Consider the following 26,597-nt stretch of genomic DNA (forward strand, 5'->3'; position numbering starts at 1 on the left):
TGATCTTTTTTTTTTTTTTTTAATTTTAAAGTTCAACAACAGCTGTGAAATGAACCGAAATAATTTGTTTCTCGCCCCCCATTTCCACCCCCCGTTCCCGCCTAATAAATCACGCAGAAAAGATAACCCCAAAAAAAAGTTGTGATTATTATATTAACATCGGATAATTCGTGTTAAGTAGTATTCGGACTTTGTTATCTTTATGGATAACAATAAATATATATTATATATATTTATATATATTTCCTTTTTTTCTTTTTCTTTTTCTTTTTTTTTTAATATTAAATCAAAGTGAATCTCGAAAATATTTCTCATATTGTTAAACAAATAGTGCTTTAATAATTACGATTATTCTTGTGTAATTCAAGAGCAGTAAACCATCTAAACTCACAAGATAAAGAAACTTTTTTTTTTTTTTTTTTTCCTTTTTTTTTCCTTTTTTTTTTCCTTTTTTTTTTCTTTTTTTCTTTTTCTTTTTTTATGTATCCAATATCAAAAATATTGTTAAATAACTTTGGAAAAACAATGGCAACCAAAAAGACCTATCAAGATGCTATTACAGCATTAAACTCTTTGCAATCCAACTATGCCAATATTATGGCTATTAGAGCTACAGGTAATAGAAAAAATATGATGAATATATGGGAAATGCAAGAATGGTCTCGTCGTATAGGTTATCTAGTTTCAGATTTCAATCAGTTGAGTATCATACACATTACCGGTACAAAAGGTAAAGGTTCCACCGCCGCTTTCACTCATTCTATTCTACAAAAATACAAAGAAACATTTCCTCATAACACCAGTATTTCTAAGATCGGCTTATATACTTCGCCACATTTAAAGTCAGTTCGTGAAAGAATTAGAATTGATGGAGTTCCGATTTCAGAGGAATTATTTACAAAGTATTTTTTTGAAGTTTGGAATAAATTGGATGCTAGCAGTAGCGATTTAGAAAAATTCCCACATATGGTCAAGGGTGCCATGCCTGGATATTTTAAATATTTAACTCTGTTATCTTTCCATGTTTTTATGAAAGAAGGCTGTAATACCTGTATTTATGAAGTTGGAGTGGGTGGTGAATATGATAGCACTAATATAATTGAAAAACCAACAGTTTGCGGGGTTTCGCTGCTAGGAATAGATCACACTTTTATGCTAGGTGACACCATTGAAGAAATTGCTTGGAATAAAGCAGGTATCTTTAAAAAAAATTCACCCGCTTTCACTATTGAAGGTCAACCCAAAGCTGGATTGAAAGTTTTAAAGGAAAGAAGCATTGAAAAAGACACTTCATTAACTATTGTTCCTAATTTACCTGTTTTAAATAAGATCAGATTGGGCATTGCCGGTGATTTCCAAATTATGAACGCATCTTTAGCTGTTGCTTTGGCATTAACCCATTTGGCAAAAATTAATGATCCAAATGCTGCAACGGAGTTACCGATCTCAACTACCGATTGGAAAAACTACCAAATCCCACAAACAGTGTTAAACGCCCTAGAAAAAACTACTTGGCCGGGTCGTTGCCAGATAATTAAAGATTCTAGCAATGATAATATGATTTGGTATTTAGATGGCGCTCATACAAAAGATAGTGTTGAGGCTTCCTCCCATTGGTTTGCACAGGAAATGATAGATCCTAGCAATAACCAAATTAAGAAATCTTATAAAATCTTATTGTTTAATCAACAAAGCAGAGATGCTAATGCATTGATTAAAAATTTATATGATGTCGTATATCCAGCCGATGTTAAATTTGATAAAGTTATTTTCACCACCAATGTTACCTGGGCAACAGGTGATTACAGTGCGGACTTGGTTTCAATGAACACTTCCAAAGAACAGGTTGACACATTGGAAGTACAAAAAAAGTTGCGTGATGCTTGGAAGCATTTGGATCCCACTTCAGAGGTTGAGATCGTTCCTAGTATTGAAGAGGCACGTAGTATCATTAATAAAGTTGCTATCAGTAATAAAAATAATATTTCTATATTTGTAACTGGATCTTTGCATTTAGTTGGGGGATTAATGGTTGTTTTTGATGGAAAAAAATAATAACGAGCATAAGTGCTTGCCATATATCGAGAAAGATTATATATATTACTTGTTTTTGTCTTATTATTATTGTTGTTGTTGTTGTTGTTGTTGTTATTATTATTATTATTGTTATTATTATATTAATTTTATATACTATTTTAACATTAACACACGCATAAACTCTCTTTTTATTGCTGTATAATATCTTTTGTATTTATATATATTTATATAATATTAAACTACTATCCATATACTTTCCTCCTCCTTACACTTGGAGGCAAGCCCTGTCAGCAATATCTTTTCCATACCACATAGTCCATTCTCTATAATACTTACGGTATAATTTTGAACTTACTTGCTCATAAGAAGCTTTTGCTTGTATAGCGCTCCTTACATCAAAAAAATTGATACAAATACACAATTTACGTGAAACTACTGGCGTAATATCAACGATATCGCCAAAGATACTGAAATCGTTGAAAATTTCAGAGACATTCAATGGTGAATAATTAGATAATGGTGAGGGGTAGTGGTTGGCTAAACTTTTAGGTTTTCTAATTGCATGTTTCTTTAAAATTAAGCAACGGCGTGCACCAGTGCCAAAGGTAGATCCACCATGTTGAGAATAGCATTTTTCATTTTCAGGATATACTTTATCATGAATTAATGCAAAAGCTTGGTTTGAAATAGTGTTTATATTTGGTTGAATCCAGGTAGCTGTTAAACATATTCCGTTCACCAAAAATTGTCCAGTTTGAATATACTTGTAAAATTTTTCTGCATCGTTATGTTCCATAAAATGAATCTCTAATAATTTTATTTCATTTGTATTGTTAGCCTCATTTATTTTAACAATTTTTTCAATAGGACCAACCCTGATTTGATTTAGTATGCTGATAATACCTGTATTTTTAGGTAAATTTTTGAAAACTAGCCCTCTTCTGGTTCTTAAAAATTTTTGTTCATTTTGAAAATCCTGATATTCAGTTCCAGGTATAAATTCAATTTTAGGACTATATTTTAATTTAGCTCTTAAAAACTCCTCGGAGTCGTTAACATTAGTTCCGTGGCTAATATAATTAGAATCAGAAGTATATGGCTCCAATTGTGGGCATATTTCTAATTCGCTCTCCTCTAATTTTTTTGCCAATATATTCCCGGCAGTAGTGGTTTGCATTGTTTTTTCTTTATCCTTGCTCTCTTTTGTCTTATATGCGTAGGCAGGAACATTAACTTCAAAATCGGAGGCTATATCATCAAGATGTTCCTGTGAAGATGAATATATGTGATTTTCAATTACCTTTGTTGCATTAATTGGAAGGGAGGTGTTTTTTTTAAAAAAATTTTCATTCATAATACCAGTTTCTAAGTCTTGTTGTTGTGTATCATGCTGCTGATCCAGTTCCCTATTTCTAGAACCCCACAAATAATTTTTTGCAAATTTTTTAAATTTGTGTCTATCATAGGAACAGCTGTTTTCTTCAAACAACCAACTACCTCTAAATGGTCTATCTTTAACTAATGTATGTAAAGTCTCCAATTTTGACTTTCTAGTTTTCATTGTTCCTGCGGTAGCTGTACTTGTATTATTGAATTCATGTTCCAAACTTGTTTGGTAAATACTCATTATTTTCAAATATTAATATATATAAATTTTTGATTTGATATTTTTTTTTTCCCCCCTTCCTTTTGGAATATACTTTTATATTATTTTTGTTGGTGGTGTTCTAATTTTTTATTTTTGTTATAGAAGTAAAGGTATTAAATGATTCCTTCTGTTATTGTTATTGTTATTATTATTATTATTATTATTATTATAGATATAAATTATCAGAGTTGATGTTTGTTTTTCATATATATATATATATATATATATATGTATGTATACTAAAATAGCAATATGGGAAATAGAGAAGGGGAAAAAAATATAGCTAGTTTAAATTGGCAGTTTACATAAAATAAATAAATTTATTTGAATTAATAGCATAAATTAAATAATCATAAAGTCCAAAAAAAATGTTTTGTACAGCTTTTTGTGTCGTTTTCTTTTTTTTTTTTTGATGTCAGTAAAATAAAAAAATAAGAAAAATTATATTTCTGATTTTAAAGTCGTAAAAAAACACAAGATGTTTATGAAAATATACTGTGTAAAGCCACATATTCCTATAAGGCTTTTATATCACACATATCACCACGACGTGAGGTTTCGACTTTCATTAATTCACGTAATAGCATTGTGGCATAAGCGGAAACACCTAATTGAAATTTCAAAATAACACTAACTTTAGAACCGTTAGGATTACTCTCAGAAAATCTCGATAATTTAGCCTTAAAAAATTTCTGACAATTATTTTTGGCAATAGTATTATTTAAAATTTCTAAATCAGTATTAATCAAAAAATCTGTTTCATTTTCATATTTGATGATTTTCCACTCAAATTCTTTGACGCTACCAATAATTGGTCTATAACTACCAGGTAACGAAAAATCACGAACTTTTCTAACCATATCAAATGGATTCATGTCGTCTTTAGCCATTAATTCAACATAAAAATCACGCATTTCCTTAATTTCAGGATATTTAATATCAAATCCAGGAGTAGGTAAAACAACATCTTCAATAGTATACTTATTGGAATCAATATCTTCTTGGCTTAAAGCAAAGGCACGAACAAAATCGGCTTCACGTAAATCTTCTTCAAAATCATCATTTTCATCGAGGCTACCATTGGTTTCTCTTTTTATAGTGGAAGTATTACTTTCAACATTCTCCTTAACAAGCACTAAATCACCTGGAACTAAAGTTAAACCAAACTTTTTAATTCGCTCACTGACAGCACAATTCCAAACATAACTCTGATAAGCATGGACATACATAGTTCTCAAATTTCTTGGGATTTTCATCAACGCATTATGATAATCGGCATGTGTATAATCATTGACGGATTCATCTTTATGCGCCTTAGATAAATGAAACAAAAGAGCATTTTCAGCGACGCATTGTCGTGGCATCTTACTTAACGCTAAAGTCGCATCTTTGGTTTCTTCCCAAATCTTTCTAGCCTCTCTTGATTTTGGCATGACATTTTCCTGATCAGCTAAAATTAGATTGCAAGCTTTTTTATATTCACCAGCCAATAGAATTTTACCAATTTCATGTGTGGATACACTAAAAGTACCAAACCTTTGCATGCCAAAATAATTGATAAACCCCTTTTCTGTCAAAGATTTACCGCCTTCATTTAGAATTTTCTCTAAAGTAGTAATATCGTCACCATTACCACCAAAATCATGGACATTACGAATGGCAATATAAAACTCATTCCCATGTAATTGGCCTAAATTCAAAGCTTTATCCTCAAATTTATAGCCACCCAATACAATACCCTTTAGAACTTTATTCAAAGCGTTTAGTCTGTCAAGTCTTATCTTGGAAATGGATAGTCGTTGACAAGTTACACCTCGACGATCTTTGGTGCCTGCAAATTTGATGTTCCTTGTTGGGGTCTTTAAATACCTGGTTATAATATTGATAGCATCCATGGTTTCTTTATTTTCTTTATATAAGGTGAAATGAATAAATTGTTTGTCTGGACCATACCCCCAATTTTCAATACCATTTTTGTCTTTACTCTGTTCAATCAAATATTCTTTACTGACTCTAGACTTTTTGTTGTTGTTGGCGATTTTGAAGTGGTTATCTGGTGTAGTAACACTTTCCAATTGATTATCAAACACTTTTCTTATTAATTGATGTAGATTCGTTCTGGTTGTTTTATTATCAAAACTGTTTTTAGTTTCCATAACATTTAATTCCTTATAAACATTTTCTAAAGATATAACATCATCCTCGCCTAACAATTCAACCAATTGCTTTCTGCTTTCGGGATCAATCTGAAAATCCTTTCTTGAAATTTTTAATTCATCTTTTTGATTGGTTCTCTTATTATTACCATCACCCTTTTCTCTCCCCTGTTCGACTTTCTTTTCTTTTTTAGGCATTTTGAAGCCTTTGTCATTTAAATGAACAACGGTATCGTCTAGTGAAATTTCGTTAACTAAAAAGTCGCTGTATCTTTGCTTTATTTGGCCTTTAAACCCACTAGTCTGTGGGGATAAAAATTCAGTAATACCTACATCTTTTTCAGAGATAGAGGCCATGGTTAGTTTTAGTTTTTTTGGGGCATCATCATTAGTTTCCACTAACGTCCTTTTACCGGTTTCAGCCATTTAATGAGGTTTTAAGTATCGACTGTTATTTTAACGTTTCTTAGTCGAAGGATGGTGAAAACGTATTAATTATTTAAAAATACATAGTATGTGTTGAAAAGTTTTGACAATTTTAACATTAATAAAAAGTTAGATTACCTATATGACTTTTTTTTCTTCTTTATTTTTTTCATTATTTTTTTTGGAAAAAAAAAACAAAAAAAAAAAAAAAAAAGAAAAAAGAAAAAAGAAAAAAGAAAAAAGAAAAGAGAAAAAAAAAGGGAAAAGACACTTATTTTTTTTTTACTTTCTCGTAATTAGAATAAGTTTTTAATGAAAAAAAAATATATATCTATATTTGCATAATTTGATATAAAAACGGTGCAAGAAGTAGCAAAAAAATAATACTAGAAATATTAATCTATTAGCTAATGGAAGACATATCATCTGATAATGTTTATAATAGAATAAAATGGGATTTAAAATACAAGTATCTAGCACATTTACCTGAATATTTACAAAACAAGTTAGAAACAAGTGGCATATCTGAAAAGGACACCGATAAAATAGAAGAGGAAAAAACATATGATAAACAAATAGATGAAAATATAAATAAAGATGATACTTGGGAGCTAGTAACAATGCTTGGGGGTCATAGTGGATGGATCAGAACTGTTAAAGTTGATCCTGTATATGGTCAATGGATAGCTAGTGGGAGTGCAGATGCAAGTATTAAGATTTGGAGTTTACTTCCAAATGATGAGGGTCATCATTTGAAAACTACCTTAAATGGGCATACGATGTCAGTACGTGACATAGCTATAAGTGATAGACATCCATATATGTTTTCTTGCAGTGAAGATAAAACTGTTAAATGCTGGGATTTAGAACATAAATCTATTATTAGGGATTATCACGGACATTTATCTGGGGTTTATACTGTTTGTATTCACCCAACTCTAGATCTAATTATGACCGCAGGCCGTGACTCAGTTGTTAGAGTATGGGATATAAGGACGAAGCGCAGTGTTATGACGCTAACTGGGCATAAAAATTCAATAAACAAGGTGCTTAGCTCACCGGTTGATCCACAAGTTATAAGTTGCTCAAACGACAACACTATAAAATTATGGGATTTAGTTAGTGGCGGAAAGCAATATAAAACATTGACTGTACATAGTAAATCTGTACGGGACATTTGTTTAAATCCAAGTGAGTTTTCCTTTGCTTCATGCTCCACCAATCAAGTATTTTCATGGAAATTACCAGAGGGGTTATTATTGTCGAATTTTAGCAAAAACAGAGACATAGGACTTGTAAATACATTAAGTTGTTCTTACGATGGAACGCTTTTTGGTGGATGTGATAATGGTGAAATGTTATTTTATGATTATAAATCTGGAAAATTAAAGACAAGCTTTTATGGTGAAAAGGTTAAAGGGATTTTAAGTGGAGAAACAGGTATTTTAAGTAGTACTTTTAATAAAAAGGGAGATATTTTAATAACAGGAGAAATGGATAAATTTGTTAAAATATGGTCGAAAAACAAATCTTGATATGGAGGAAATAACAAGATAATTGCATATTTTGGTTTATATTGTTTGTTACAGAAATATTTACTGTATAATTGCTAAGTATTAAGAAAAATTATAATTTTTTTATTAGCTTTTTTTTTTTTTTTTCATTTATTTTTTTTTTTTTTTTTTACTAAATAAAAGATTCACATGCCGTGGCTATTTGATAATTTACTAAAAAAACTGTAACTTGCAATATATTTTTCTATTTTCACGAACAGTCAAATCTTAACAAGATCACATTTTTAATGAAAATCTAAATCAAATCGAAGAAAGAGAAAAACAAAAAAAAAATGCCTGAAAAGAAAGAAGAAAAAGGAGAAGTTATTTACAAATTGATGAATAATGTTAATCAAATATTTATAGGTTGTAAATGTTTTGTTGAAAAAGATGGTAAACAGAGGTTAGCGGAAATTCTATCGATAAATACAAAAAATATAGGGCCAGCTTTCTATGTTCATTATGAGGACTTTAATAAACGTTTGGATGAATGGATCACATCGGATAGAATAAATTTAGAAAAAGAAGTTCAAATTCCGATAAAGAAAGAAGAAAAGTCAACTAAAAACAAGAAAAAACATCAGAAAAATAATAATAGCAATGACAAACATAAAAAACAACAATCCTTACCTTTAAATAAATCTAACGAAAACTTAGAAACACCGGATGTTATTATGGATTTAGATAATCTAAACGTACAAGGAATACCTTCAGAAAAACTAAGTAGAGAAGATGAAATAGAAAAATTAAGAACATCAGGTTCTATGGTTCAAAATCCACATCAGGTGCTGGCAAGAATCCGTAATTTAAACAAAGTTATTATGGGAGAATATGAAATTGAGCCGTGGTATTTTTCACCGTATCCAGTGGATCTAATTGACAAGGATGTGATCTATATAGATGATTTTACTTTACAATATTTTGGATCTCAAAAGCAATATGAAAGGTATAGAAAAAAATGTGTCCTACGACACCCTCCTGGAAATGAAATTTATCGGGACGATTATGTTTCCTTTTTTGAGATAGATGGAAGAAAACAGAGAACCTGGTGTAGAAATTTGTGTTTATTATGTAAATTGTTTTTAGACCATAAAACTTTATATTATGATGTGGATCCATTTTTGTTTTATTGCATGACAAGAAAAGATGAATTGGGTCATCATTTGGTGGGCTATTTTTCAAAAGAAAAGGAATCTGCAGAAAACTATAATGTGGCCTGTATTTTAACATTACCACAATATCAAAGACTAGGATATGGGCGACTACTTATTGATTTTTCCTACGAGTTATCAAAGGTTGAGAAGAAACTTGGATCACCGGAAAAACCTTTATCGGATTTAGGGTTGTTATCTTATAGAGCCTATTGGGCAGATACTTTGATTAGACTATTAGTTGAGCGTAAGGAAGAGATTAGTATTGATGAAATAAGTCAGATAACTTCTATGACTACTACAGATATTTTACACACGGCTAAAGCATTAAATATTTTGAAATTTGTTAAAAATCAACACATTATTTATTTAACAGAAGACGTTATTAAAAGATACGAAAAGCTACAGGCTAAAAAAAGGAGAACTATAGATCCATCTAAATTACAATGGACACCCCCAGTTTTTACACCTGCTCAATTAAGATTTGCATGGTAGACTAACCTACGTTTATAATGTATATATTGTTTCATATAGTCCGATAATTGAAAAAAATAAAAAAAATAAAAAAAAAAAAAATTAATCAAAAGGCAATGGTCTTGCTGTGTGAGTCTTTTTTTTATTCATTTCAGTGGCTGCTATAGCACTAGGTACTTTAATGCCACAGCAATCACCCCATGAATTTTGCTCATGATGATGCCCGCATTCTCCATGTTCATGTTTTTCTGGATCTTCTGGAGGTGACACGCCTTCTGGACATGGTAAAAAATCACTGAAAAAGAAATGCTGCATGATGGGTAATTTACTTAATACCTCTGCTTTATACATTTTAATCATACCCTCTGCAACTTTGCTCCATTTTTTGACCCCACTAATATCGTCTAACATAGGAGAATGCCATCTAAGAGTAGCCGTTGTCTTGACGCTATTTATAAATGAAATACAACCAAAATATAAATATTTTGAAGCAAACATTTCAACAACTTCATCGTTGTGTATACTACTTGGTTTTAAATGTTTATGCGTTGATAGTTGAAAGGCACCAAATAAAAAGGGTAAAAAATGGTAATCATCCAAACCCCAAACACCGTGCGACCCTGCAGGTTCTAGCCAATATTCCTTTTCCAATTTCCTCATTAATGACATATATTGAATGAACAATTTTAATATAATATTAGTATTATCTTGATCGAGATGTAATATATTGTATTTTGTTAGGCCATATAAAAAGCAAAGAAAATTTAATTCATGACCTGAACCGTAATCTATTCTTTGTCTGTTTCCCCAAGATTCAATTAAATAGGTGGATAATTCCTCCAATTGATCAATGGTTAATTCAGGGATATGTGAGGAGATAATTCGATTAGCATTTTTGGATAAATCATCATAAAAATCTCTAAATTCAAGTTTACCGAATCTGGATAACTCCCTTTGATTAATAACTGGATGTTTAATAAAAATGGAATCTATATCATCCAAAATTTTGGCTACTTTATTAACACTCTCACTAATAGGTATTTTATAGTCTGTATTTTCACGCCCTTCAACACTAAGTGCCAAATTAGTAATGAAATCAACCAAATCTTTAAATGTACTAGAATTTTTCCATAATTCCAGATCTTCATTAGTTAATAGTCTTTTTACGGGTTTCATGTTTTATTATTCGATTTGAACTTGATAATTGTCTATTTCTTTTAATAACTCTACCAGCCAACAAAGAAATAAAAACAATTGAAGGTACACGTTTAGATTTAACAAAATAGAAAGAAAGAAAAAGGGAGAAGAAAAAGAAGGAGAGAAAGAAAGAAAGAAAAAAAAAAAAAAAAAATTAAATGTAAAAAAAAATGTAAAAGTAAAATTAAGAAAAAAGTGTTATTGCAAGTTGTTTTTTTTTTTTGCCTTTTCTAAAATTTTGTAGGTTTTATTTAGTTATAAGGTTGTTAGTATTTTTCCTGCGCGTTTTTCTCAAGAATAATTAGTATGTAACACTGGCATCATTGGTTTAAAAGCTATTATTATGAACGCCTCTGTTATATGTATAGCATGTTCTCTAAAATAAAATAAAATAAAATAAAATAAAAAGTATCGTTACAATTGCCAATAATAAAAAGTTTGTAAGATATAAGAAATAGTTGAGAACCTTCCCTACCAAACACTTTTCTTTCAGTTATATAATATTAATACAATTAAATGCAGGTTATTTTGTTTTATTGTTTATTTATTTTTTTTTATTCATTCGGTTCAAACATCTCAATGCTTTTCAAATTATGCTACTAATTCCAACTCTACATCATTATATCCAAATTTAGCTTTATATTCATTGAAAATTCTACTTAACTCTTTAACATAAAGTCCATGATAATTATCAACGTCTTTTTCGGAAAAGTTTTCTAGTTTGGGTACCATTATTGGATTACCAAAAACTAAATTTATGGGGTGTCTAAAGGGTATAAATCCCCAGTCATAATTAAATATCCCTCTCGCATAAAAAAGCGGTATGGTAAACCCCCATCTATTTTTCATCCATAATTGGAATCTTCTAGTCAAAGATTTATTCTCGGTACTGAGTACATTATATATTTCATTTTCTCCAAATGCAAAAATTGGAACTAAACCTACGTTACCAACCTCTAATGCTAACTTAACAAATCCTTTTCTCTTGTCTAATATTAATTCAGCCTTATGAACTTTAGCATGCAAAGACTCTTGTGCACCACCAATAACAATGCAAATAGAATAATTTTGTTTCAGCACTTTAATCGCATTTTGCCTTGATACCGCAGTCACACCCAAGCCCAGTAAATAATCTCTATAAAATGGGATGTTAAACACATTAACTAGAGTCATTAAACAAGTAGGTATTCCAGGGAATTTTAGACTCCAATTGACTCCCTCTGTGGAAATAGCGCCGAATGAACCCAATGCACATATCCCGTGGGGATGATAGCCAAAGATATATTTAGGTCCAACAAGTTCGTTTTGGGGGGTAAATGTAGGTTTCAGGTCACAAGTTTTGTATAATTTAATTGGAAAGTAGTTACAATAATATTTCCATATTTTCAAACTCCTGAAAAATTTTGAATACCTTCTAACAACGCCGCCGTTTACTGGGGTTCTATCAAATACATAGTATATTAAATATGGAAAAAATATAGTGAATAATAAAAGTGGATTTGCTAGTACGAATAGTGAAAAAATGGCAAAAATGAAAATACAACTAACTTGCCATGTTACAGCTGCAGTTTCCAATCTTCTACTGAACGGTGTATTTATTGAACAGAATATCCTATCCTTTTTTTTAGTGTTTTTCTTTGACTGTGTCATTTTAATGGTTAAGTATCGATAGGTTTATTGGTTTTTGTTTGATTATTATAATTATATTGTTCTCTTTTCAGTGTTGTTTTCTTTATGCAGTTTTTTTTTTTTTTTTTTTTTTTTTTTTAATTCCCTTTTTCCGACCTTTTCGTATACAAAAAGAATAAAATCAATTCAATTAATTAGTTTCTCGAGGTGGAATTAAAGATAGATCATAACTATAATTAGAGCAGAAAAGAATAGGAAAAGAAAGGAAAAGAAAAGAAAAGAAAAGAAAAAAAAAAAAAAAAGAGAATAAGGAGATGCCTATTTTTGTAGTTTAGTTTGTCATTAAGCATTAGATTTTCAGAAGTATTTAGAAACCTATGAAGATTAAAGGCTGTTACAATAGATTTTCACGTGCCGCAGGTAAAAAGTTTTGTTGCTTTAAAAAAAAAAAAAAAAAAAAAAAAAAAAAAGTAATAATAAATTATCTTTTTTATTTGTTTTAATTTTTCCAGCAAGTCGTGAAATTTACTTTTTAGTTTTTAAAATATAAATAATTTTACGCAACTAGAAACAAACAACTATTTTAGCTACAAAGAAATATGTTAGGCTTTTTCGTTTTAGTAAGGTCTTTAAAAAGCTAATTAATTCTACAATAAATAATAATCCTTTACTATATAAATTCGTTTCTTTCTTACAAAAGCATTTTATGGTTATAAAACCTTGTTTGTTGATTATTTTAACCAAGCTAAACATAAAACGATCATTCTTTAAATCACAGACTTAATCCACTACTCAATCCGATTCACCATATAATATCCGCATACAAGTATGTCCGCATTTATTATACAAACTCGCGCTTTCTTTAATCCCATAAAAAAAAAAAGAATTAGATTAACCGATACAAAATTTTTTTTTACTCTGCAATAAAACCAAAATCTGCTCAAAACGTTTCAAAAGATTATCGTTAATAATTCGAAATTCCGAAAAAGCGAATTGTTTTGCCCCTTTTTTTTCCGAAAAAAAAAAATATTACTGACACCTTTCGAAGATGTCACAAAAACTACTCAAATAATCAGTAATATCTAGATTTTTAAATTATATTTTAGTATTTAGTATACACACATAAACACACCTATATATATATATATATATATATATATATATTTAATATCTATGTTATCTAATTTTTTTTTTTTTTTTTCTTTTTTTAAAAATAAGGAAAAATACCAGTGGTAAAATCAAACAAGTAAAGAAATATATAGAAATATGTTATTAAAACCATATAATATTAGATACTTGTATAAAATCGGTTACAAAACTACCCAAGGAAATCAAAAAAATGTCAAATTTAATCAAATATATTTATTTTACTCAAAGAAAAAATATATATGTTGCTTTTTAGTCCTTTTACTTTGGTTTATTATGAAAAATGTTTTCCCCATAACTTCAATAAATACTAAAGAAGCCTTTAACTTTAAAAATAAAGGTCAACTTTATTACAAAGCAATTGAGTCATTTAATTCAGTTAATCTAAATACCGAACATAATTCAGGAAAAATTTTTTCTGGAATAGAATACTATTTCCATTATTTGGATGAAATTTTACCAAGTTCCATTTCGGTTACAAAAAAATCTTACCAAAACACCAACGATAATCGATATGCAAATATTTTGAATGTATATGCTGATACCCAAATCATTTTGCCCTTATCTAATGAGCAAGTCAATGCTCAGGAAAATCCCCAAAATAACATTATTTTGGATATCCTGAATGTCAAAGAATGGCCAAAGCTACCATTTGGTAAAAAAATTGAACAAACATACTGGTGTACTTTATATTATATCTTACAAAATGTGCACGTTGGTATCAAAAATCCCATGGTTCCATTTTCTTGGTCTGATTGGTATGAGTTTCAAAATTTTGGCAAATATAAAAGGGAAAAGTGCATGTCTAATAAAAAAATTAAAAATTTTTATGTTAATAAACGCATAATAAAAAAAAATAGCGGCTTCTTAAACATCCCAGAATCAGAAACTTGTAAAAAATACAGAGGGATGGAATATTTACAAGGAGACAATTTAGTGGTAGATAAGCTCATATTTACTAACATTGGTGAGAAAAAATTTGTTGAAGTTCATACTAGAACGATACCCTTTGAAAATGGATCTGCAATTATTGATCCCGTTTTTGGAATTGTTAAAAATTTTAAAATTTCAAAAATAAATAGGGAATGGGTTTTAAAAAAGTTACATAATATCATTAGCGGTGTTAAAATGTTTAAACAAGATGCTAGCAAAATGCAAGACATCATGTGTGATTATAGTGACAATTCAAAAAGAAAATTCATATTAAAACCGAAAAGTAGATTTGAAGAATACGATAGCATTGACGAAAATGATAAGCATCCAATCCATAAAAATAATAGGGGACTAGCTGAATTGCCTAAATTAGAAATACGTTATAGGTCTAACAAGCCGAGCCAACCCAATTTTGAAACAATAATATTAAATGAAGATGATTTTAAAATTGATACAGACATCTATTTGAAAAAATTATTGTTCGACAATACGAATCCATTACAAGCTCTTAATGACAAGGCACCACAAGATATATCTGTATACCTTCAACATAGATTTGGTCGCTTTTATGGAAATTTGTATAGATACTGGATGGACTTGGATCAAAACAGAAATAAGAAATATTTTAATGAAGTTAAATTAAAAACGGATATAGAAGAAGTCTGGAGAAGGGGATCCCATTATGATTGGAGATTTTTCAATGGACTACAATTTGTTTCTGAAAAACAAAAGGTTTTAAACAGAATATTCAAAGTATGGTCGGAATTTGCATCAAATTCTAGAATTCAATGGTGGTTGGCTCATGGCAGCTTATTAAGTTGGAGATGGTCTGGCACGCAATTTGAATGGGATCACGATATTGATTTGCAATTACCCTTTAAACATTTTGAGTATATGGCTTTAAATTATAACAATACTATTATTGTTGACAGACAGGGATCTCAAGATATAAAACTATACTATTTAGATATAAATCCATTGTTTATGGATGTGTATCATGGAGAAAAGGGACTAAATACAATAGATGGGAGATTGATAGATGTAGAAACTGGGCTATACATTGATTTAACAGCTATCTCATTTAAGGATTTAACAAAGGAAACATTTGTTGGAAAAAAAACAAGTTTAAATAACAATAAATTCGCAATTAGCTATTTATCTTCAGTCAAATCCTACGTTTTGTCTTCATTACCGGGAAACACAGAGTTAAATTCAAAAGAAAAAAGCGACAAAAAAACTTTGACACAATATCAAGTGCTTGGTGATAAAAACTACCATTTTTATGACAATTTAAATTTAATATCTCCTTTAAGGCAGACAAAATATGAAGGTTCTATTGCGTTTGTACCATTTGAGGTAGATTTTATTCTAAAAGATGAATATCCTAATGGGCTAACTGATAAACACTACTTGGATTACATCTTTGATGTAGATCAACACCAATGGGTAAAAATTGAAACGGATAATTTCAAAAGTAATGATGGAATTTCAATGGGTTCTGAGAGCAATAGTCATAACAATGGAATATCTCCAGATTCACCATCATATTCTCTTCCTATGCAACATTTTATAGAAGATGATAAACTTTGTAAAAGTGTTATTATGAAGGACTCAGAGTATTGCAAATGGGTATTTTACGCACACGGCACAGATAAAAAAAGTTTTGATTCCTTCAACGGAATTGGTAAAATTTCTAACAGATTCAAGTATTTTAATTCTCACCACATAAAAGAAGATTCGAGATTGCACAGTTTAATTGTCAAAGACGGGTACCCACAAACTTAACGCGTAGTTTTTTTTTTTTTTTAATTATATGTAGAAATGTTATAGAAAAATGTATAAAACACGTAAATCAGAAAAAAAAAAAAAAAAAAAATTTTTTTTAATTTGTATTTGATACACAGTGAAGACTTGTTTTAATTATTTGGTATTATCATAATTATTTATCATACCTGTAGTCTATTGTAAAATACCTTTGTTTCTCTTTTTCTTGTGAACAATTCTATAAATAGAATTCTTTTTTCAGACTTAATTGCAATATATATACATACACACACACACATACACACATATATATATATATATATATTTCCTCGATATATACTCCAGCAATAAAGATATATAGAATTTTTTTTCTTTTTTTTTTTTTTTTTAAACAATATTGTTCTATTAAAAAAACCAACTTATAGTACATATCTTTTTAATATTTAGCACCACCTATGGATGCAATTACCCAACCAACACAACAATCCACTCAGGCTACGCAGAAATACATCATTGATAAATTTAGTCAAGAAAAGATAGCTGACGACATAGTATGCAGATTAATAAGCACCACTGGAGAATTGCCAATAAAAGATCTTCGAGCAGATCTTCAAGAGGTCCTTAAAACGAAAAAATCAATTAAGAAAGAGTGGATTTGCGGTAGAAACGCAAATAGCTGTGATTTTTATCTAGGTGATCATAGAGCTACCTTATCAAATAAACATTTTATAATATGGTTAGGTGAGGATGGTAATTTACTTTTAAAAGATATAAGTACAAATGGAACATGGATTAATGGAATCCGCATGCATAAGAATCAAAACTACACTTTATCTCAAGGTGATGAAATATCTGTTGGTGTGAATAAAGCGGAGGATACGTTAAGCTTTATTGTATTTATACATGAAGCATATAAAAAACAACTAAAAAGGATGGAATTGGAACTTCTAAGAAACAAAAATAAAATAAACAACAATATTAATACCAATACTAATAATATTGCTACTACTACCACCACCACCACTACTACTAGTACAACTCCCACCGCTATTACTAATAATAATACTACCAATGATAACAATACCAAAGACATATACCATAATTATACAAATAACAGCGATAATATTAAGGATATTAAAAAGCGAAATAATAGTAAACCAAATACAGTTTATAACAACCACCTAGCTATAGATGAACAACTTTGTGGAATCAATAAAGATTTTTCTATACAGGATGAAGTTGTAGGACAAGGTGCGTTTGCTACTGTTAAAAAAGCAATTGATAGGTCCACGGGGAAAACATATGCAGTTAAAATTATAAATAAGAAAAAAATGGCAACTACTGAACTCGAAGGTGCTGCTAGGGAATTAGATATTTTACAAAGATTGGAGCATCCGAGAGTGGTTAGTTTAAAGGCATTCTATGAAGACTCTAATAATTATTACTTGGTAATGGAATTTGTGTCTGGCGGTGATTTAATGGATTTTGTAGCTGCACATGGACCAATCAATGAAGATGCATCAAGAGAAATAATAAAACAGATATTAGAAGCTATCGATTATATCCATTCAAAAGGTATCAGTCATAGAGATTTAAAACCAGATAATGTTTTGATTGAACAGGATAGTCCTGTCCTAGTAAAATTAACTGATTTCGGATTAGCTAAGGTGCAAGGAAATGGGACTTTTATGAAAACTTTTTGTGGTACTTTGGCTTATATTGCTCCCGAGGTTATAAGCGAACATCAAAAATCACAAAAAAGAAGGAAGAATAAACTGAGATTAACAAACCTCCATAAATTAAATGCACAAAAACCAGGACACAATGGGGGCACACACGTTGCTGATGATGAAAATGAAAATGAGGATAAGGATGAGGATGAGGATGAGGATGAGGACGAAATAAAATATTCATCATTAGTTGATATGTGGTCTATGGGATGTTTAGCATACGTGATATTAACTGGCCACTTACCATTCAGTGGCGCCTCTCAAAAAGAATTGTTTCTTCAAATTAAGAAAGGGACATATCATGGCGGTCCACTAAAAGGATCCGGTGTTTCAGAAGAAGCAATTGATTTTATAAACAATTTACTACAAGTTGACCCAGAAAAGAGATATACAGCTAAAAAAGCATTAAACCACCCATGGATTAAAGCTGCTTATAAGTATTATCAAGAATCTATGTCCTCAGGGTCCTTAGGCAGCCTGGCTTCAATAATTTCTCTATCTCAATCGCAATATCACAATAATGCGATTAATGGTATCAATACTAATAGAAATGATGATATGGCTTCAAAAAATGATCAAGAAGAGATGATAAAGACAAGTTTTATAGATTATGACAATAAAAAAAAAAAAGAAGCATCAGAAGAAAATATTTTTAAAAAGGAGGATGAAATATGCTTGGAAAATGAGGAAGATAAATTTAAAGTGCCCAATTTTTTACCTAAGAGATTTATGCAACCTCAAATATTAACGAGCAATGCTATAGAACATGCTAATAATAAAAATGGTGATGCTTTCAATCCGGAAAGGGATACTGGTACCAATAATGGTAAAAGGAAATACGATGATATGAAACAAGAAGAGGAAATATACAATAATGACAATAATAACAGCAACAGAGCCAATACTACTACTACTGCTAATATTAATAGTATATGTGCTAACGCAACAGCAATTAATGGTAAACGTATTATTATAAATTCTTTAATAGGAGAGGGCAGATTTTTGACACTTTCCTCTACAGTAGAAAGTATATACAATGCGGATTTAGCTATCCCTCAGGGAATTAGCAAAGGTGTTTTTATTGGCCGTGATCCAGCAGCATGTGATTTTTTTATTAAAGAATATAGGCTATCTAAGGTGCATTGTATGATATTTAAAAGGAGACATGTTATTGAAAGACACTTATTAGAATCTAATATAACCAATGCTAGTACGAATACTACTACTGTTATTACTAATAGTCAAAATGTAACGGAAAAACTAGTTAGCGAATCACCAGCTCAGGGTTTAGAAGATATCTGGTTTTATTCATATGGCCAAAACCCATGCTATGTTAACGACACAATAATCAAAGCTGGATTTAAAACAAAAATTTATCATGGCGATATTATAAAGCTATTTTCAGATAATAGTAACGGTAAGGGTAGTCCTCCCATGTTTATTGGTTTCCGTGTAGATATAAACGACGACACGGGGTTATTTAATAAAGGATTGAGGCATGACGTATATAACTATAACGATGTGATCGTGGAGGAACAAAACGATGTGGAACGTAAAGTTCCCAAGAAATTATTAACTGAGATTAAGAGGCGAAATATTAATAATTGTACTCATAATGCCAGTAATAAGCAAAAGATAAAGAAAGTTTCTGGTGTGTTAAGCCAATTAAAGATGAAAGAATGAAGAGAAGGGCGAGAAAGCAGTAATTTGGCGCTCTCGCAAATATTCATTATTATAGAATATACACGTTAACTATTGATAATAAATAGTCTTATGGTTTATGGTCGTATAAAATGATTGTTTATTGTAGCATAGAACAACAATGATTTACATTAGGGCATACGCCCATCATATAGAATGCAAACTTGCTACATGACCATTTTGCAGGCGACATCGCAAAATAAATATTAATAATATGGAAAACATGATTACAATAATAAATAACACCTATACATTATTATACACACAGCATCAAGCTCATGACCCGATAAGATTATTATAGAGATTATAAACCACAACAATGAGTAGCAACCATATAAACCAGGTTATAAACTAATACCAATATGAAACAATAATAAACAAGATAAAAAGATAAACATTAATTACATAGCGACGGGAGTTAATAATCTCAAAACAAATGTTATGAAACAGTAACAAAATACGTCAATGTCAATAAAAGATTAAGTTTGGTCATTGAGAAAACCAGACATGTATATAAAAGATTAATTTTTCAACCTTTTACGAGGCCTTAGTTTGTGAAGTAATTTATTATCCCTATATATCTATTAGTTTAGCTTATATATATATATATATATATATATATATATGTATGACAAACACCCCAGACTAACTACAACATAAATCCTTGTGGTAATGAGTGAAAAACCTACTACAGAGGGTTCGGTAAAAATGAAGTAATAGTTCTTTCCCGGGTAACAATCTAGACAACGAATTATTCAAACAATTTAGATAAGAAATTAGTTTTTATTTGTAGTCTTTTTATAATTACACCCACACATCAAATATTAATTGTTACAACTTTTCTTTTGTTTGCCACCTTACCCCCCTAATTTTTATTTTTAGGGATATATATAATTTTTTTTTTTTTTTTTTTTTTTTTTTTTAAAAGGTCTTAGTATATAAATACAACAATCATATATATCAAAAATAACTACTTTTTATTATTTAAGCTTTTTCCCTCTTTCTCGTTTCCCGTTCATTCAAGGTGAAAACAGCAAAAAAAAAAAAAAAAAAATTTAGACCAAAAACGAATACAGACCACCAATTTATTTTGTTCTTTTGACTATTTTATGTACCATCAACAATAAATAGTAATAATAGATAAAAATAATAATAACAATAAATTTAGATAATCAGTTATATTTGACATAAATATACATTACTTTCACTTTATAACTAGCTGATCAAAAAGGCCAGAAAATTGATAATAAAAAAAAAGAAAAAAAAAATAACAAAAGAACATTAATATATAAAAGTCACCTGTTTCATCTAATATTTGATATTTAACATAATAACATAAAAAAAAAAAGATAAAAACAAAGCTATGAAATTACAATCTCTGTTCTCATTGGCCGCTCTATTGGTTGCTGCTACATCAAATGTTGCTGAATGTAAAGTCCACAAAGCCAAAATGTACAAGGAAAAAAATGAAGAAACTTTAAAGGCAATTGAGTTTCAAGACTATGTGGCTTCCATGGAATACAGTTATATTTCTAGGTTCCAACAAACTTTCCCTCATTTATTCAAGGATAAGGAGAATGCCGGTGGAGACAGAAATAAAGGGTATTTCTCTTCAAAGAAGGGTCATGATATTCCATTGACAAATTATATGAATGCCCAATATTATACTGATATCTCTATTGGTACTCCAGCCCAAAATTTTAAGGTGATCTTAGATACTGGTTCTTCTAACTTGTGGGTTCCTAGTGCGGAATGCGGTTCTTTGGCTTGCTTTTTGCATACCAGATACGACCATGATGAATCTACTAGTTACAGGGAAAATGGCACCGACTTTTCCATTAGATACGGTTCTGGTTCTTTGGAAGGCTATATATCCCAAGATCTTTTGATAATTGGCGATGATTTAGTTATCCCCAAGCAAGATTTTGCAGAAGCTACTAGTGAACCGGGCTTAGCCTTTGCCTTTGGTAAATTCGATGGTATTTTGGGGTTGGCCTATGATTCCATTTCTGTTAACCATGTTGTTCCTCCAGTGTATAATGCTCTTAACAACAATTTGTTAGATGAGCCAAGATTTTCTTTTTACTTAGCCGATGCTGACAGTGAAAGTGCTAGTGGAGGTGAAGCCACCTTTGGTGGTATTGATCATACCAGATATACTGGAGATATTACTTGGTTACCTGTTCGTCGTAAGGCTTATTGGGAAGTTAGATTTGATGGTATTGGTTTGGGTGATGAGTATGCTGAATTGGAAGGCCATGGTGCCGCCATTGATACCGGTACATCTTTGATTGCTTTGCCAAGTGGACTAGCTGAAATTTTGAATGCTGAGATTGGTGCTAAGAAAGACTGGAGTGGCCAATATAAGATTGATTGTGATACTAGAGATAGCTTGCCTGATCTTACCTTTACTTTTGTTGGTAAGAATTTCACTTTGAGCGCTTATGACTATACGTTAGAAGTATCTGGTTCTTGTATCTCTGCCTTTACTCCATTGGACATGCCAGATCCAATTGGTCCTTTAGCCATTATCGGAGATTCATTTTTGAGAAAATACTATTCTATTTATGATTTGGGTAACGATGCTGTTGGTTTGGCTGAAGCTGTTAGAGCTTAGTTTAATTTTATATTTTTCAGTTTTTTTTTTTTTTTTTTTTTCATTCAAGGGGAGAAGTGTGATAAATTTATCAATAACAGATTATTATATTCTCTATTGTCATTTGTTGAAATTTTTTTTTTCTCTTTTGTGATTTATATAAAATATATCAGCTTATTATTATTATTATCATTATTATTGCTATTAAATTTTATATTTATAACTATTTAAGGAAAAAAAAAAAATAATTATTATTTTTATATATCGGAGATGCAGACAGCACAATTCCATTGTGTTATATATATTTTTTGATAGACAACAACAATGATAAGAATATTAATAGAAACAATAGTTAGTGCATTTTATCTACTACGTTTTGTAGGGGAATGATATTGTAATATGATCTCATATATTTGTATATTGATCTAACCTTGAAAAGTTAATAAATTGTCAAGATTTGTTTGTTTATATCTGTTTTAGGTTATAATTGGTATAAATTTCAAATCTAGAAGACTAAGTTTGAGATTTACCTCTGATAAAAAAAGAAACAGGCAATTTTTCTATTTTGTTTTATTTTGTTTACTTATTTTTTCCTTTAGGGCTGAGAAAAATTTTAAACCATAAACATTACAAAGAAATCAATAATTGAACGTCAAAGTTTTAAATATTTTGCAATCTTTATTTATTTTATTTTTTATGTTATTTACACTTCTTTCGAACCCATTTTTTTTTTTTTTAAACATATTTCCTAAACAATGGGCCCAATATATACATGTGAAGATAAAAAGAAAGATATAAGCCATATATATATATATATATATGCATGAGTTAAAAATCAACTTAACTTTTTTTGTATGTTTATAAAATGTCTTAATATTTGTCATACGCATACATAACCCTAATTCTCATGGTATAGATCCTCTTATAAATATTTGTAACTTTTAAAAATCCAATCTAGTGTTAAACCTTATCTAGGAGCATATACTCTCAAGTATAAATTTGTATAAATTAAGCAGTTCATTCTTTTCCCTGAAGCAATTGAAGAGTAAACAAGACGTTTTTATTTATTTACCAGTTTGTTTATTTTTTTGTTTGTTTTTTCTGTTTTATACTCCGGCCGTTACATCATTAATCATTTTTTTTTTTTTTTTTTTTTTTTTTTTTCGCTCTATCAATATATTTTGAAATCATTAAACTCTTTTTTCATTTGAACAGTGTTACAAGTTCTTATTACGAACAAATGAATTCCACGCAAGGTTTAGAATTTACTTTAAAAAATCTAGCTCAACCAGAAGAATTATTTATATCATCGAAAAAAAATAATCAGAACAAGACTAATCAGACTAGGTGTTCCACTGCTGCCTCAAGGTTCCATACAATAACAAGCACTTTAAGAGGTGCATATATCAAAAAAAAAAACAGTTTTAGCCAGCTTAATAACGCTGCTATTGGTAGTAACAAAAAAAATAATTTATTGCACAATAAATCTGTTGAAACCAATACCACGAAATTCTCAACACATCTTCATCACAATTATTCAATAGAATCAAACACAACGGTAAATAATCAGAAACAAAATTCTAAAAAAAAAAAACCACAAAATATAATAGTTTTAATAGTGCTATACCCAGAGATACTATAACTGTCAATAATAAAACCAATACTAACGGGAAAATGTCATATACAAATAATTTTCAAAATCTAAACCAAAGTACTGCAGTTTGTCGAAATAGTACTACAAAAATTTATGTTCAACATAATAGTAAAAAAGTAAATAATAATGATAATACGTTAAATTTATCATCTAATGAAGTATCACCAGCACAAGCAACTTCTTCTTCCTCTTCCAATTTACTTAATATACCCGATAATTTATTTTTAACTCAGGATAAAATTGAGTCCGTACCGCCGACAAGCAAATTAAGTCCCAATGGCAAAAGAAACGCATCTGAAGATTCAGCTATATCATCTACTCCTAGCACGTCATCAGCAACATCAACTAGCCACAAGAATATAAATAACAGCAAAGATTTTAAATCAATATCAGCTGCTTCAAGGAAGAAGAAAATAATGCTATATTGTAATAATACGAATAATGCTGGCTGTGGTACCATTTCATCTAATTACAGCGATAATAATTCTGGAGAAATATTTTCTACTTCAAACACGCCTAGTAATAATACTGTTTCCAATACCAATTCTACAGCTACCACTACTACTAATCTTAGGAAGAACACTTGGTCAAAATTATCTATTAAAAGATCATTTCCAAATTTGTTAACTGGTAGTTCTCATAATGTTACTAATAGCAACAGTGATATATCCCTAAATAGGAGATTTAAATCAGGCTTGAACTCGTTGGGAAATAATATTGATGGTGGTGTTCATAGCAGCGCAAATAGCAATGATATTGATGAACACGATTATAGTTTTATTTCTTCGCCTATAGCATATTCGCCTGTATCGCCATCTTCATCGCCTATTACCAATATTTCATCCACAGCATACTTACAAGATAACCTTAATGGTAACATCAGCCAAGAAGATAATTATAAAGGCTCGATATTGGTTAGTGTTAGAGTTAAGCCAGATTTAAAAAAGAGTATAAATTCTAATAATAATAATAATAGTAAGAGCGAGTTGAAACTACCTTGGTATATCGAAAATAACAATAACATAATAGGATACAAAGATTACGGTGGATTTAAACTAGATAATATATTCCCTCCCAATTGTAATAATAATGATATTTATAATTGTATAGGGGCTCCTATGATCAATAGGCTATTTCAAGGGTTTAATTGTACGATGTTTGCTTACGGCTGTACTGGCAGTGGTAAGACATACACAATGACAGGTGATTCTGTTGAACCTGGTTTGATTCCTATGGCTGCAGACCATTTGTTTCACATGATAGAAGAGTTTTCAAAAATCAACACACAAGGCGATAATGCAGAGGAATTAATGGGTTATAAAGTTAAAGTTTCATATTTGGAATTATATAATGAAAAAGTCTATGATTTATTAACCGAGGAGGAGACTGGTGCCAATAATAAAATGAAAAACAGTAATACACCTCGTCAAGATTTGAAATTGAGAGATGATACAGAGTACGGGATTAGGGTAATTGGGTTAAGCGAACATGAAGTCAACAACACAGGTGAAATAATGGAATGGATTAATATGGGGAATAATAATAGAAAATTTGGAAGTACAGACTATAATTTAAGAAGTTCCAGATCACATTGTATTGTATTGATTAGATTATTTCAAACTGCTATGAATGGTCAAGGAACGAAATGTTGTACTTTGTCATTGTGTGATTTAGCAGGGTCAGAAAAGGCTAATATCAGTAATACAAATACTATGAGTAATAATCTATTTATGTCATCACCTTTTTCACCTAACGGAGTGAATTATGATACTACTGGTACCAACAGTACTAATACTGCTACCACTAATAACAACGTAAATTACTCCTCTCCCAACGTAAATGGCAATTATTTTACCGATGATGATAGTAGTAATGGTTGCAGTGTTTTAAATACACCTAGTTTAAGTAATAGAAGAAAGGAGGGTTCATTTATTAATAAATCATTATTGGCTTTAAGCACAGTAATATCCAAATTATCGAATAATAAATATGATAATAATAATTCGGATTTGTCACACATACCTTATAGAGACTCTAAATTAACCAGATTATTACAACCTTCATTAAGTGGGCAAAGTATTATTACCACCATTTGTACTGTTGATACATGGAACACGAGGGCTACTGCAGAAACCCTGAGCACCTTAAGATTTGCCTCAAGGGCTAAAAATATTGAAATGGTGGTGAGTAAAAGAAATTTGATAGCCAATAATAATTCGAATCCTCATACAAATGATTTTGTTAACAAAAAACAAGTTAAAATGATTAATTTTTTACAAGAGAAATTGTACGAGCGGGAATTAGAATTAAAGGATCTGAGAAGCAATACCAATGCTAATAATAATAAAGTTTCAATTAATAATAAATACTTGACATGTTTTGATGATTTTACCAACGAAAAGGATTTAATTTTTAATAAAATATTGAATGAGTTACCACAATATGAAAAGGAAATTATCACCAACAAGTTTTTAGAGATGAGTATGGAATTAGAAGAACTGAGAAGTTATCACAACACCGTCATTGACACCAGTATGGCTGCCAATAGACATACTATAATTACTACCGATACTAGCAATATTAATAATAATATACCATCTCTAAATAGCTCAATTTATGATGATAGTAATTCTAAATTATTTAGCCCCAAAGAACATGCTAATAGAGTATACGAATTATTAAGGGAACAGGAAAACGAAATTATAGAATTGAAAAGGTTATTGACAAGGAAAGATAAAATGATAGCTGCTTTACAAACATTAAATAAAACAATGAATAAATAATCACATTAGCTTTTTTTTT

General features: G+C 29.9%; 11 protein-coding genes across 11 annotated transcripts; 7 read left to right on the plus strand and 4 right to left on the minus strand.

Annotated features, from left to right (window-relative positions):
- Positions 1–525: 525 nt before the first annotated feature.
- On the plus strand, positions 526–2,055 carry MET7 (tetrahydrofolate synthase; the record flags this gene model as incomplete). The annotated part of the gene is made up of 1 exon (XM_046080699.1): positions 526–2,055. One exon carries the CDS (start codon positions 526–528, stop codon positions 2,053–2,055), a length of 1,530 nt encoding a protein of 509 aa, XP_045936258.1.
- A 247-nt stretch (positions 2,056–2,302) lies between these two features.
- On the minus strand, positions 2,303–3,664 carry SSP2 (Ssp2p; the record flags this gene model as incomplete). Its single annotated transcript, XM_046080698.1, has 1 exon — positions 2,303–3,664. The coding sequence occupies one exon, from the start codon at positions 3,662–3,664 to the stop codon at positions 2,303–2,305; it is 1,362 nt and encodes a 453-aa protein (XP_045936259.1).
- A 536-nt stretch (positions 3,665–4,200) lies between these two features.
- PUS7 (pseudouridine synthase PUS7) lies at positions 4,201–6,267 on the minus strand (the record flags this gene model as incomplete). Its single annotated transcript, XM_046080697.1, has 1 exon — positions 4,201–6,267. The coding sequence occupies one exon, from the start codon at positions 6,265–6,267 to the stop codon at positions 4,201–4,203; it is 2,067 nt and encodes a 688-aa protein (XP_045936260.1).
- A 410-nt stretch (positions 6,268–6,677) lies between these two features.
- Positions 6,678–7,802, plus strand: PRP46 (mRNA splicing protein PRP46; the record flags this gene model as incomplete). The annotated part of the gene is made up of 1 exon (XM_046080696.1): positions 6,678–7,802. One exon carries the CDS (start codon positions 6,678–6,680, stop codon positions 7,800–7,802), a length of 1,125 nt encoding a protein of 374 aa, XP_045936261.1.
- Positions 7,803–8,113: 311 nt separating this feature from the next.
- On the plus strand, positions 8,114–9,466 carry ESA1 (NuA4 histone acetyltransferase complex catalytic subunit ESA1; the record flags this gene model as incomplete). The annotated part of the gene is made up of 1 exon (XM_046080695.1): positions 8,114–9,466. One exon carries the CDS (start codon positions 8,114–8,116, stop codon positions 9,464–9,466), a length of 1,353 nt encoding a protein of 450 aa, XP_045936262.1.
- An 81-nt stretch (positions 9,467–9,547) lies between these two features.
- On the minus strand, positions 9,548–10,621 carry RRD2 (peptidylprolyl isomerase RRD2; the record flags this gene model as incomplete). The annotated part of the gene is made up of 1 exon (XM_046080694.1): positions 9,548–10,621. The coding sequence occupies one exon, from the start codon at positions 10,619–10,621 to the stop codon at positions 9,548–9,550; it is 1,074 nt and encodes a 357-aa protein (XP_045936263.1).
- A 612-nt stretch (positions 10,622–11,233) lies between these two features.
- Positions 11,234–12,292, minus strand: DGA1 (diacylglycerol O-acyltransferase; the record flags this gene model as incomplete). The annotated part of the gene is made up of 1 exon (XM_046081448.1): positions 11,234–12,292. The coding sequence occupies one exon, from the start codon at positions 12,290–12,292 to the stop codon at positions 11,234–11,236; it is 1,059 nt and encodes a 352-aa protein (XP_045936264.1).
- Positions 12,293–13,693: 1,401 nt separating this feature from the next.
- On the plus strand, positions 13,694–16,135 carry SCDLUD_002157 (uncharacterized protein; the record flags this gene model as incomplete). Its single annotated transcript, XM_046080693.1, has 1 exon — positions 13,694–16,135. The coding sequence occupies one exon, from the start codon at positions 13,694–13,696 to the stop codon at positions 16,133–16,135; it is 2,442 nt and encodes an 813-aa protein (XP_045936265.1).
- A 434-nt stretch (positions 16,136–16,569) lies between these two features.
- RAD53 (serine/threonine/tyrosine protein kinase RAD53) lies at positions 16,570–19,527 on the plus strand (the record flags this gene model as incomplete). Its single annotated transcript, XM_046080692.1, has 2 exons — positions 16,570–18,376; positions 18,476–19,527. The coding sequence occupies 2 exons, from the start codon at positions 16,570–16,572 to the stop codon at positions 19,525–19,527; spliced, it is 2,859 nt and encodes a 952-aa protein (XP_045936266.1).
- A 1,381-nt stretch (positions 19,528–20,908) lies between these two features.
- On the plus strand, positions 20,909–22,162 carry PEP4 (proteinase A; the record flags this gene model as incomplete). Its single annotated transcript, XM_046080691.1, has 1 exon — positions 20,909–22,162. One exon carries the CDS (start codon positions 20,909–20,911, stop codon positions 22,160–22,162), a length of 1,254 nt encoding a protein of 417 aa, XP_045936267.1.
- A 1,653-nt stretch (positions 22,163–23,815) lies between these two features.
- KIP2 (Kip2p) lies at positions 23,816–26,578 on the plus strand (the record flags this gene model as incomplete). Its single annotated transcript, XM_046080690.1, has 1 exon — positions 23,816–26,578. One exon carries the CDS (start codon positions 23,816–23,818, stop codon positions 26,576–26,578), a length of 2,763 nt encoding a protein of 920 aa, XP_045936268.1.
- Between the last annotated feature and the right edge of the window lie 19 nt (positions 26,579–26,597).

Source organism: Saccharomycodes ludwigii, chromosome II (assembly GCF_020623625.1).
Source record: "Saccharomycodes ludwigii strain NBRC 1722 chromosome II, whole genome shotgun sequence".
Taxonomy (NCBI): Eukaryota; Fungi; Ascomycota; class Saccharomycetes; order Saccharomycodales; family Saccharomycodaceae; genus Saccharomycodes; species Saccharomycodes ludwigii.